The 14,770-nt window shown below is 36.9% G+C and overlaps 1 protein-coding gene across 1 annotated transcript; it reads right to left on the reverse strand.

The window, feature by feature from the left end:
- Nucleotides 1–2,039: 2,039 nt before the first annotated feature.
- LOC107016752 lies at nucleotides 2,040–2,531 on the reverse strand. The gene has a single exon (XM_015217125.1). The coding sequence runs from the start codon at nucleotides 2,529–2,531 to the stop codon at nucleotides 2,040–2,042; it is 492 nt and encodes a 163-aa protein (XP_015072611.1).
- Nucleotides 2,532–14,770: the final 12,239 nt, after the last annotated feature.

Genomic DNA, 14,770 nt, shown 5'->3' on the forward strand with positions numbered 1-14,770 from the left:
GTCCATGCATAGTTTCTAACCCTTTTGTCTTGGTGACATGGAGGGATGTGGTGAAAAGGGCACAATTTAGTGATTAGTCCACCAAAAGCATACCTTCTTCCTCGGTGGACTCTTTCCTTGCACATTGTTTATTTAAGCACTGATCCTATTTTGATAGGTAGCCCTGCCATTAGTGCATACACTAAGCAGACTCGGTCCCGTTTTACCTTAGTGTAGTGCATCCCCGGTATCAAACAACTCATAAAAATCTTCAACTACACCCGAGCCTCTCTATTCATGAGCATATAAGGGTAAGATTGATGATAGCCATGATGCCCATGCTAAATCCATTTAGTTGTGGATTGATCCCCACAGAGAGTATGCCGAATCGCTTGATATAAGGGGCTGATGTTGATCCCCGTGAAAACATCGGAAGGGCCATCAATGGTCCCTAAAAGTTGGTTCAGCACTATCGGGGTCAAAGGAACTTCCACACCCCTAATTGTAACATAGTGAGAACGGGCATCCGTCTTCCAGTTTGCATAAAATTCTCGCACAACGCTGACATTGCACTCAGAAGGCTCTTGAAAGATGAAACCTCTGTGTAGCTCGAGCAGACAATGCTTAATGTTAGGAAAGTCTCTCTCCAGATTTTCATCCTCAAGGACCACATCGGAGAAATATTTGGTTTCCGTGTGGGACTTGTACCACTTTCTACCTTCTGGAATGAGTACTTTTGATCCAAACCATTGAGTTTGTCCCCTTAGGACTAAAGGTGTAGGGGGATCGTGGTGCCAGTCCTAGCTCTCTTGCGGCTGCTAGACGCCACCCCCTTGCCTGACCTTTGTGAACTCAACATGGCAACCTGCAAACAGATATACTACCAATCAATCACGGGGATTCAATGCGGGAAGGGCACCCCACTATCATGCTTGCGCAAGATTTTATAACAACAAGGTACTGGGACCTCCCCAATTTATCATAGCATACGAATCCCAACATTCTCCCCTATTCAAATATCTAAACCCAAACCCTAGTGCGTTTACTCAAGAATGCGAACCACACTTTAATAAACTAGTTAAGAACTTTCATCAGCCGCTATATTAACACGCACGAAGTTTAAATACCTCATTTGCAAACCCACAAGATTCAAAAGTGTATGACAACATCCTTTAAAATGAGTAATCTAGAATTCCACACATGAAATCACACATTTAAGTTCATAATCTTCAAGCATTCAACGTTTTAATCCCATTCTAAAAAAAAGCACTCAAACACATCCCCATCACAAAAAAAAATACAAAACATCAAGAATTTTCTTCAATTTTACAAACTAAGAAAAAGAGAGCAAGAACATACCCTAAGTAGTAAAAAGAAGGAAGAATTAAGGAACTTTGAAGAAAGTTCTTCAATCTACGTGACACGGACTTTATTTATAGAACGGGAAGGGTTGCTTTGGGGAGAAAACTACTAGGTCGGTGAAAAAACAGTGTGAAATCGTCAATTTTAGGGATTAAAAAGGGATGGGGGTCGGGTTTTTTCCAATAAGTCGGGTAAAATCCACCTTTTTAATTACCAAATTTCAAAAATATACCAGGTCCGAGATGCTGAGACGTCGCGGACAAGCCTTGAGAGATTCCTTTTTGACGCTCAGAAAAAGTTGTGAAGTGGGAGATCAAGTTTGCGACGTGCTTAGGTCGCAGACTCCCCTGGAAACTTCTTAGGTCATGTACTCCAATGTTTACCCCTCGCCAATTTCTTTTTTTCACTTGAACTTGTGGGAAGACTTCCGCGACGCAGTAAGTTTGCAGACTCCCCTATGCTCCATTGGTTCCTGCAAATGAAAATACACACACAAATCCAAAATAATCCTTAATTAAAAGTACATTAAATTACCCTATTAAAACAAAATACAATGAAAAAAGCTTTAAAAACACCCCGCCTCGAGTTACCTCCCGAGTAACACCTGATTTGACATAGCGGTATGACTCAACTTCCCTCATTAATTGCTTAACTCTAGAGTTTTGACTTCTCAATTAAACTCTTGTCAAAAATATGTTTCATAATTTCCCATTCATAAAGAACATGGATTTCTTCTCTTCATTCCATAACTCCACAGTGTCATGGTCGGTCATATGTACCACCTCAAATAGTCCACTTAATTTCGACTTCAACTTGCCTGGAAACAACCTTAACCGAAAGTTGAACAACAATACCATTTGCCCGGGCTTGAAAAGTTGAGCCACAATGTGCTTGTCATGCCATTGTTTTGTTTTCTCCTTGTACAGTTTTGCATTTTCATAGGCATAGAGCCGGAATTGTTCCAACTCATGTAGCTGATCCATCCTTTTCTTCCCGACTAATTTGGGATCCAGGTTCAACTTGTTCACTTCCCAATAAGCCTGATGCTCTAGTTCAACTGGGAGGTGACACTCTTTACCAAACACTAAGTGATAGGGAGAAGTACCGATTGGTGTTTTGTAAGTTGTCCTATAAGCCCATAGTGCATCATCAAGATTCACTGCCCAATCATTCCATTGTGAATTCAACATTTTCTTGTAGAATCTTCTTCAGCTCTCGATTGTACGCCTCTATCTGACCACTGGTTTGAGGATAGTGTGTCATCCACCTTGTGCCTGACTCCATAGTTAGCTAAAATGTTCTTCACCAATTGATTTATGAAGTGTGTCCCTCCATCACTAATTATTGCTCTCAGAGTTCCAGAAGGAGTGAAGATATGTGTCTTGAGGAACTTCAACACAACCTTGGCCTCATTCGTCGCTAATGCCACTGCCTCAACCCAATTTGACACATAATCCACCGCTGCAAGTATATACTAATTTTCATTGATGGTGGGAATAACCCCTTGAAGTCGATTCCCCAAACATCAAAATATTTCGACCCAGAATGTTATGCAAAGGAATCTCATATCGCCTAGAAGTAGATCCCATCCTTTGGCATTGATCACTACTTTTAATATAACGTGCAGCATCTCTAAACAAGGTAGGCTAGAAAAACCCTGATTGAAACATCTTATGTATGGTGTGCTCACCACCATGATGACCTCTATATGCAGACGAGTGGCAACTATCCATCATTTGTTTCATCTTTGAATCAGGCACACATCTTCTCATTATTTTGTCCGACCTTTGCTTGAATAAATATGGCTCATCCCAAATGTAAAATCGAGCATCATGGGTGAGCTTCTCCCTTTGATGCGAGGTTGCACCTAGTTGAAACAAACCGCTAACCAAATAATTCAGGATGTCAGCATACCATGGTAGCTTAGTTAACTATAGTTCCAATAGTTGATCATCAGGGAATTCCTCCCTTATCTTCATTTTATCTCATTCATGAACTTCCAACATGGACAACTGGTCTGTAATCTGGTTTTCAGAATATCTTCGATCTTTAATCTCGATGTGGAACTCTTGTAACAATAGAATCCACCTTATCAATCGGGTTTTTGCATCTCTCTTGTTGAATAAGTACCTGATAGTTGCATGGTAATTATAAACAACTTTGATACCTACCAGGTAAGATATGAACTTGTCAAACGCATAGACCAGTGCTAGCATTTCTTTTTGATTCACAATGTAATTGGCTTGGACTGCTTCTAGCGTTTTGCTTGCATAGTATATTGAGTGAAACACCTTCTTTTTTCTCTCTCCTAGCACCTTTCTTACCTCCATATCACTACATCACACATCAACTCAAAAGGGAGCTCCTAATATCGAGATGTAAAAAGTGGGGCTTCTACGAGCAAGTTTTTCAAATCTGCGAAAGCTTGCATGCACTTTTCATCGAATACAAATTTCACCTCCTTCTCCAAAAGAATGCACATAGTCCTAGCAATCTTGAAAAAATCTTTGATGAATCTCCTGTAGAACCCAGCATGACCAATAACTTCCACTTTAGCACGATCGACTTGCATCCCTCGCTTTGACACCTTATGCCCCAACACAATCCTAGGGTTGTAGCACAAATCAAATCTTGGTTCAATGTGTTTCTATTTCGAGGTTCAAAAGGATAACTCATTGCGGATTGGTAAGGTTCATTTTACGATCATAGTCTTCCAACCTCTAATCGCCTATCATTATTGACAACCTAAATACATTGTCGAATAGGGTTAGGTATAAACCAATAAAAGTGAACTATATATTTTTCTTGCATGTCAATCAAATGTGTTGCATAGGTATAAAGTTATCCTACATACATAACAATCAATAACTTACTCTAGAATGGACACACCACTTACATTCTTTATTTTGTCCCTCTATTCATCTTCCAAATTCAAGAATGGACACTAAATTTATGGTAATGTTGATGAAGCTTTAAAATAGTGAAATGAGAATGTCAAGCACAAAGTATATAATAACCCTTCTCACGCAAGGAAGAAATTCACATTACCCCATCATTCATAGATACAACCCTAGGACAAGGTATTTTAGTTATCATAACACTAAACGACCCCTGCTACGTGACTCTATCGTGGACTCCCCTTTTATGGGAAGTTCCTTTTATGCATAGGTGAACTTCCTCCTCAACGTGCCCACATTGTGAACTCCCATATTATAGGGAGCTCCTTCACTGCTTGGGGGGAATGCCTACGTGACGCGAGGGTGCTTCTTGCAATTGCAATTTTCATCTTCTTTGTTATTCTTTTTTGCTACTTTTTATTTTGCTTTCCCACCTTTGATCCGGTGTCCAAACTTAGATCCTTCTCCAATGATCTTCACACTGAAACATCTAATCGTATTGGTTAGAAGATGCGGAATCAAAACAACTCTAAATACTTGACTTAACCACCAAAAATGTCCTTACTCGGCTATATATATGGGATAAAATTGGTTGGTAGGCATAATAATGTGCCTATGATTAGAAAGTATGTATATTCTCCTCAAAATATGAGGAATCACCACTAAGGCTGCTGAATGCGAACCAAGAACCGACTTATGCATGATGTGGATGTTGAGTACCTAAACCTACACCAGGAAAGGATTTAAAGCAGAGTATGTGTCAGTACTTGGAACGTACTGAGCATGAAGAATATAGATTATAACTGAACAAACAGATAAGTCGAACAAAGTATAACTGAGCAAATATATAATCTTAATATGATGTAGATGTTTGAACTGTAAATGGAACTGAGAAAAATACAATGACAAAGTACTAATCATGAACATGAAATGCTGAGACTGAAATATAAACTAAAAACTTAGTCACATGCACTCGAGGATAACTGTGGGAGATACTATTAACCGACATAAAATCACATGAGCTAAATAGAAAGTCTTATGTATACACCCTATCGAGAGGATCCAATATACATTGCCACGTATATAAAGGCATGACTATCTTGATCACTAGATATGATGCCCATAAAGGATACTTATACTCCTATGGGGGCATGTATTTTTGGAACTATGAGGATATGTTGAACCTTAATCCAACTCAGTGCTAAGCCTACTCCCAACTGAAATGTATATGACACGACATAACTAAAATGATTGATAGGTCAATATTCTGACATGCAAATATGATAATGCATCATTTAAATACTGACAATGAAACATTTGAAAACTGAAGCATGTTTATCTATTGAACTAATCTAGCAAGTGTAATTCATAAAGTAAGAGAATCTACACAACTAGGGTTCTGAGTTTCATACAAATAACTAAGCAAACTTTCCAAGTATCATGCTATTTTGATTCAGGATGCTACAATAACTAAATCACAACAATATCAAAGGTTTTAGAAACCCTATATCTAAGTAAGATATAAACGATCAAGAATCTAAATGAATTCTATGAGCCTAATGGATGAAAGGAACCCACTAGTGAAATCCCTTATTCTTGGTGACGAAATCTATGGTGAACTCCTTTGGTTCTTTGGGATGAAACTTGAAGAGAACTTGTTGGTTGATCTTGGGAAAATTGGCGCCTCTTTCTTCTTCTTTTTCTATGTTCAATGAACTCTTAGAGAATAGAGGTTTCGGTAAGTTCTTACTAGAGTACTAGGCTTAAACTAAATAAATCAATGTCGTTAAAGTGTAAAATGACGTAATTTAAATGTCCAATGAATAGGAGAAAAAACCAAAATGACCCAGCTTAAAAGCTGACGAGGCAGAGAACGTGCCATTGATGGACCGTCAAATGAACCACGGTCCATCGTATGGGTTATGGTTTCTAGCCTAAGCTACAAGTTTATGGAACCCCACCAACGGTCTACTTCACGTATCGTGTGAAGGATTACGGATCATGAATGCCCTCGTGGTTCTTCACTTAGTGATTGGTGTCTAATGTCTTAGGACTATAGTTCTTCCCATGCTCCATCATCAAGACCACAGCCTGTAAAAGGTTCAATGGTATGATTCCTGAGCTCGAGAGGTTCATCTTTGCTTCCACGAGACTTTCCACAAATCGTGTGGTAGTCCACGACCCATGAAGGGCTCCATGATCCACCACTTCTGGGTTAGATCTAAACCACGAGTAGGTAGACGGTCCATACTTCCTTTCATGGTCCGTGAACCTCCTCCGTGGTTCACCACTCTTTTTACTGGTCAGTTCTACTAAGTCTGAGGTGTTACACACACGCGTGCGCGTGCACGCGCACACACACACACACACACACACACACACACACACACACACACACACACACACACACACACACACACACACACATATATATATATATGTATAATGAAATTTAAATATTATGTACATGTATAATGAATCGTAAATATATGCATATGTATAAATATTTTTATTTGTATATGTATATGTATAATATTTGAAGTTAAAAAAAGTATATGTGCACATATAAGTATATGTATAAATTGATGGACTTACATGTGTATTATTGAAATAGGAAGTTCAAATATATGTATGTTTGCAATGAATAGTAAATACAAATTTTACACTATAAATTAAGTAACGATGGTTGATAAAATATACTGGATTATTATCATCGCAAAACATGTTTTTCATCGTAATCGAACCGAGGCTTATACTTCTTGATTTTCCAGCAATTTTTGAATCAACCTCCGACCAACATTTATAAAATCAAACTTTCATAGCGATGGAAATTATGAATCATATAATACTTCCCTCATGGTTTCATCATCTTGTGGACATATTTGTCTAGTTCTTCAAAAGCTTGATTGTCCTAGGTATAATATATTCCCAATTAACTAAATCAAAGTCTATTCTATCTATTTTGTTTGTAAAACTACCTTCTTACTCCCTCAATATAAAGTACTTTAAAAATTGGGCTTAAACATGACATTGATTCATGATAGGTAGTAGACCAAAGTAAGTTATGTTGTAAAAAGGCTTCAACTGAATTTTGGATATTCTTTGCTAAATCAATCATTATGTGGATATTCGTATAACACTATACGTGGGGGGGGGGGGTACTTTTATGCTTGATTGAGTAGAAATTTAACAGCCTAAAAAATATGTCCATAAATTAATTAACCTGGGTAATTATGATATTCATACAAATAACACATAGTATACAATATTTATATTTTAATATGGGCAATTCTTATAGATGAATAATTGTATTTGTATTCGTGTATGAATTGTCTATGATTATTGTATCATATAACTGATTCATATAAGATATATTGGGTGATAATATGTAGGAGAAAATCATACACAAAAAAATTTAAAATATATATACAAATATAGATATATACACCAATACGTACAGGTACAAAAATAGAAAATCTACAGTTTGATACATACAAAATAAGGTTAATACAAATAGCTAACATTCTTCATGTAGCGATCAGTTTTAGTCATAAGAGTAGCCCAATAATGAGAAACTTAGGCTATAAAACTTTTCGGTTAGTGACTAAACAACTTTAAGTTTGGTAAGTCTTAGACAAAATCTGAGCTAAGTGAGGTCTAAGGTCATCCAAGAATGGATGGGGTGATATGCCTAAGCTTTATTTGTATCTTTTTGTAACCAATACATAAAAGAACTCACAGGGCTTTATGAAATCGAATTTTGGTGATTAGAACTCTCAAAATCGATCGAAGTGAGATGGATAGTTTAGGAAATCAATGAAAGAAGGTATGTTGTGAAAAATAAAATTTTAATAGGATTCTAAGCTACAGTATTTCATGAAATCTTCAATAGAGGGAGGCAACTGTTGTAGGGGGGCATGTGTAAGCGCTATAGCGTGGTAAGTTAGGATTTTAGAGAGGTAATATAGGACTGGTTGCACTCAATTTTCCATCAAATTTGTTGGTGAAAACCAAGAACATTCCATGTTTTTGAACAAGGGAAAAGCTCGAGTTCTTTAGAGTTACCAACAAGAATAATTCAAGATAGGTGATTGTTGTATATTTTCAAGTTTATGTATATATGCATTTCTAGTGCTTTATAGTATCACTTGTGAAATGCATGTAAGGGAAAACATAGGGAAGGATATGAAATGAAATAATGTCTATTATTTCAAGCGATGTACATGTTGTGTTACTTATGATTTTCAAGTGTTATTATTCATTGTGATTGTGATTGTGTATGATTTTATGTAATTGTTGGTCTGCTTGGGTACCATGTCGGTGTAGGAAGCCTAACGTTGACTCGAGTATCATTTTTGGTATGAATACTAACTTTGGTTGGCTCGGGTACCATGTTGGTGCATTAATAGTTTGTGTGTGGTTCCACGAGAGCATCAAGCTTGTGTGTTGTAGTTCTATGAGAGGGCTGGGTAAGTTTAATTGTGATGATGAGGTACATGCTCCAATATTGATTGGTTCAGGATATTGAATTCCTCATGGTTCACTTTTTTAGTCTCATGTGATATTTCCAAGATTTCCATATTATGCATCGGTCATGAAAATCTTGTTTATTTTTAAAAAAAAAAAAGAAAAGAAAAGAAAAAGAGTCAACTTGATTGATTTCTACATGTTTATGGGCATTTGAGTATGACTTGCATATAGACTTCATGATTTGATGCTTTGAACAAGCTTTAGCTTGGAGTTGAGGTTTCCTCCTCGAATATGTGCATTTATGTAATTGCATTCATGTTGGGTTGCTATACTAAGTTCCTACCCTCCTTATAATGTCTTAAATCTCATTCAACAACTCGTGTTCCCAAGCGGGAGATAATGTAACACCTCAAATTCACAACGGGTAGAAATTTTGCAGCTTTTGCAGGATCTGGTGCTACTACCAATGAAGCCAACCACAATCCATGGACTGACACACAATCCGTAGGTAGGATAGTGGTTAGACAATCCAGGTTCCCAGAAATTTTCAAGTTCCAGTACTTTCCAACGGTTCTCGGGATAGTCTGTTTTTTAATGCACAAATCATAGGCAAGTCAAATAGGTAAGTCCAAGACTTGGTGAAATTTTAGAGCCAAAAGTAGAGACCCATTAATGGCCATGTACAATCTGTAGGTAGACCCACATGTCGTACAAGGGTCCGTTATTGGGAGTCGAAAAATCAATTTATGAACCCATCGACGATTAACTAGGACAATCATGTGTAAGTGGACCCATGGACTGTAGGTCCCCACCGTCAATGGCGTCGTCAGTTATTTTTTGAGGGGCTTTGGGTCTTTTCCTAATCATTCTAAACTAATACTATGTTGTTCCACCCTCTACTAAAAGCCCTATATAAACATTTTTAACCCCAAACTCTTTCAGATCAATTCATTCTCACAAACTTTCAAAAGAAGAACAAAGTCTTTCTATCCCAATATTTCTCTTCTAGAAGTTGAAGAAGAATGTTAGGGCTTCAAGTCAAGTCTCAAATTCCTCCATTTGAGTCAAGATTTTGGCATTAAGGTATGATAGTATTTATCCAAGGATTCATTTCCTCCCCAGAGTCCCTAAATCTCTCAATTTTAAAGTTAGAAATTTCCAATTTAAGTAAGAGTTTTCTTCAATGTCATGGACTCCTTTAAATGATGATTCATTTTATTGTTTTATGAACTATTATGCATGAATTGAGATAATTCTAAATTTTAATATGAATCCCTATGAATCCGTACATACCTCGTGCTTTTCAAGCTATGATTATATAATGTGGTTTTTGAATCATTAAAGAGAAAATTATGAATATCTATATGTTCCTATGAAATTGATGAAAATGATTTATGACTTTCTTTGAGAGTAAAGAATCCATGTTGTTTTTGTTATGTTGAAAGGTTTTCTCACATAAAAGATTCTTAGTGTTGAAAGGATTTCTCAACTAGACTTTGAATCCAGATTTAAGGAGTTATTCTAATGAAACCTAGTTTGGACTCGTTGCTTAATTGTACTGTTCATTGGATGATATATGGCTTAGCTTGGATTGGAAATATGATGTGCCCTCCCATGGATAATAAATACAAGTGTGTAATAATGATTATTCAAGGGATTTACTCTTAGCACCCAAAGGATATTGAGATGGAATCTCTCCCGTTAGTAGAGGTTGGGATTCTAATAGCAATCTCTTTGCCCCATAACTATGTGCCACTATAGAAGGTTACAATATTTTGAAAGGTGGGGGCGTAAGGCTGCACATTTTATACCAAATAGGGCGAGGCATAAGCCCTGAGACATAGGGCATAAATCCCATGGATCTATAGGCCTAGTCTAATGTAAATTCAATTTTATAGTTTTATTACTAATAAAATAAGCAAAAATAAACATTTCAACAATTTATGATTTTTATTTCATATAAGTATTAATAATAAATAACGAAGAAAAATATTATGATTACTATTTGAGAAATATCATTACATCAACAGTAAAAATATGGTTTAAAGAAAAATAAAAGTTTTAAAAAATAAATGAAAAAGCCCTGAAGTACGTGTTTACTCCTAGGACTTACGTTTTTATGCTCAGGGCTTACGCCACAAATTTTTGGACTTACATCTTTCCTTTACGCTACGGAGTGTTTTTGATACGCCCCACCCCGACACTCGCACTGGGACTCACCCCAAAAATATTATTTTAAATATTGGAAGGTTGTCTTACATAGACATTAGCTAGTTGATCCACCTACACTAGAATTTCATGGTCTTACCTTGGAAATGGGACACCTCTTTTTAGTGTGGAAAGACACTGGATTCCATGTTAATAGCTCACATGGTCCTTCATGTCGGTTAAAAGGTAAATCTCCCACACTAATGAATCAAGGTGACTTCAAGAAGTATCTTACGAATGTTTTAATGATATTGGTTTGCATTAACCATGTATTGTGACTTATGTTTTCTAACTTTTTTATGTCATGTTTTAGCTTGGTCTTTGCATATCATTATTTTCAAACTTAATGCTTTTCTATCATAGTTGGTACATTTTTGTATAATGCATATTTATGCCTATATTCTCCCAAATGTAGGGTTCAACGCTCCAGATTTTCATTTTTGTGGCTAGGGATCTCATAGTAGAAGTTACAAGATTGGTTATTCCTCATGTTCCGAGGACCAAATATTTATTCCATATAGTCTTTATATTTCCGTTTTGAATTTGATGTGCGGGTTATGTCCCGATCCTTCTAATGACTAGATGGTTGTCTCAACTTGATGGTTTTGAGACATTGTTAGACTTCTGTTTTATTTTATAAATCTCTTATGTTTTGAAATTATCTTTTAAAACTCTTGGTTTTCTAGTATCTTGTATGATATAATGCTAAGTGTCTCGAATGGGGCCTCTCGGGGTCTTATACGCCATGTTATGCCTAGGTCTACATTGGGGTGTGACAAAGCTCTACTTTGTTAAAATTTTCAAAAGACTTGATTCGAGGTAGGTGAGGGTTGTATGTTTTCCAATTTATGTATTTATACATGCATGTCTAGTGCTTTATAGCATCATTTATGCAATACATATTGGGGAAACCATAAAGAAGGAAATCAAATGACAACGTGTTGATAATATCATGCAATGAACATGGTATGTTACTTCTGGTTGTCAAGTGTTATTGTTCATTGTGATTGTGATTATGCATGATTACTTGTGTTTGGTGGTTAGCTTGGCTACCACGACGATACAAGAATACTAATGGTAGACTCAAGAACCACGCTTGGCATGACTACTAACTCTGGTCGGCTCAGGTACCGTAATACTACACAAATCAGTTGTGTGAGTTCCACGACAGGGCTGGTATGTGTATTGTGCTTCCATGAGAGGATTGGGTAATTGTAATTAAAATCATGTGGTACATTCTTCAGATATTGGTTGCTTCAAGATGTTGTTGTTAGGAGTTTAAGTGTTCGTGATTGTTGTTATATGTATTGGCATGTGTTTAATGTTGTAGTTTTCTATTTATATTTATATTTTGGAGAAGGAGATGTGATTCTTCTAGTACACTGTGGTTGTATACTGATATTGCGCTTGCTCTTTTCTTATTGAGTACACGACATTTTCAGATCGACTTATATGATACATCAGTTGAAGGAAGTGTGACTTTGTGTAACACCCCATAGCCAAAACAGACCAAAAATAAGTTTTTCAAAAAAAAATCTGCAGGTGCAACTGATGTGACCATCAACGGACTGTAGCCTGACCCACGGTCCATCTTGCACAACCGTCAATGGGATCAGAAACTCCCAAAAATCTCAGCTCAGGAAAATTGGTTAAGTGTTGGACGACGGACGGACTTACGGTCCGGTCAGACTATGATCCGTAGTCCATGACCGTCGATCAAGACTCCTTTCACCCACTCTCTGACAAGATCTACGGATGATCAGCACGGTCCGTAGGTGGACCTATGGTCCATAGGTTTAACCGTAGGTGGGAAATTAGTAGACAGTTAAGGGATAATGCAGTTCGGTCAACTTCAAATGGTCATATGTCTTAGCACAAAATGAATTAGGTGACTAATGAACTACCTGCAGATAGATATTTGAATAAGCTTTCTATATCAACCAACCTTGCTAAAATTAGACCTCCGAGTAAAAAGTTATGCCCGTGTTAGTAAAGGTTTGTCGAACAGAACCAACCGACGGGGCGTCGGTCAATCGACGGACCGTCAGTCCGGGCCATCGATTGGTCCGACAGCAACTTTCCCAGGGATCTTTTGGACCTTTTCCACTTCGTTTAAACCCTTATTTATGTTGTTTTGACCCTAAATCATCATATTTTAGTCAGTTTAAGCCTAGAAAAATAATTAAAACATATCAAAGTCAAATCATTAAATCAAAACTTAGAAGCAATAGAGGAGAAAAAGCTCAAGAACCCTAATTCAAGAATGCAACAAGCTCCAACAGTTCCAGCCCTGAAACTTAAGTATTTTTCCGTTGATTTCATCACCATATATGTGGGATTTCACTAGTGGGTTCCTTTCACCCATTGGGTCCCTAGTTTTCAGTCAAATCTTGATTCCCTTGTCATGATTAAACTTAGATTCTTAGAATTACAGTAGAACTTCATGATTTAGTTAAAATATATGTTCCAAATAAGATTATCATGTTATTACTCAGAATATTGCATGAATTTCAGAACCCTAGCTTTGTATTTCTTTAGTTTTTGAATTACGCATGCTAAGTCAGATATTTCAGTTATTCAGTTATACATGCCTCAGTTTTTAATGCATAATTACCAGATTAATTGTTGCATTCTCAGTTTGCATGTTCAGTTTTGAGTTATCCAGTATTTATAGAAACTCATTCATAATCAGTTAATTACATAATCCATGGGAGTAGCATAATAGCGAGTTGGACTAGGGTTCAGTGTACCCAATTAGTGCCAGAACTACTAGCCATGTAGGTTGTAAGTCCCCTCTGTGGGCAATCAGTTTAGTGATCACGCCAGCATGCCTTTATACCTTTGGCAGGGTATATTTGGTCCTCTCAATGGGGTGTATACATTGGACTCCACATATAGCTCATGTGGTTTTATTATTGGTTATTAGTAGCTCCCACATATTAGTCAGACTCTTTGCATTGACCATTTATCAGTATATTCAGTATTTAGTTTCAGAGTATTATAAATTAGTCATTGCATCTAGTTAGCTCATATTTTATCATGTCATATTATTATACTTGCTTTTATGGTTATTCAGTTATGTTTTATTTCAGCTTTACTCTATCCTACATGCTCAGTACCTTTCAAGTACTGACGGATACGTGCGCTACATCTTCTCGTGATGTAGGTTCAGGTTCTCAGCATTAAGATCACGCATATATCGATTTCTCCATCTCCAGTTCTGCAGATTCACTAGTGAGTCCTTATCTTCTGACGACAAGAGTCATGGGTTTCTTTTTCAGTATTTAGTCTTTTAGTTTCAGTTTTTGCTAGATTTAGCTGGGGATTGTCCCAGTATTTCTAGTCGTGTTTAGAGGCTTATTTCAGACATAGTTAGTTTCAGCTTTGTATTGAGTTAATAACTTTTTTGTATTAAACTCATTGATTTCATTTATCTTTGTTACAGAATATGGGTATTCCCTATATTTGAGTTTAAATTTATGATTTAGCTTCAAAAACAGTTTATATTCTTTAGTATGCTCGTGCACATACCAGAAGGGTTAGCTTGGGATCACTTGTTGTCCTAGGTTCCGTGTCCGCATCTCGAGGGTAGCTCGGGGCGTGACAAAACTTGGTATCAGATCCAGGTTTAAGTGTCCTAGGATGTATGAAAAGCCTCACTGAGTAGAGTCCTTTTCATGGGTGTGAAGTGCACCACATCTAATTAGAGGGAGGCTACGAAGTGTTTTAGGAAAAACCTTCACTTTCTTGGTATTCTTATCGTGCGTAAGGTATGATATTATTCCATTCTCACTTGATGTTCTACATTTCAAGATAATGCCTCCTCATAGAGATAATGCTAGGAATGTGAATGC

Source organism: Solanum pennellii, chromosome 4 (genome assembly GCF_001406875.1).
Source record: "Solanum pennellii chromosome 4, SPENNV200".
Classification (NCBI taxonomy): Eukaryota; Viridiplantae; Streptophyta; class Magnoliopsida; order Solanales; family Solanaceae; genus Solanum; species Solanum pennellii.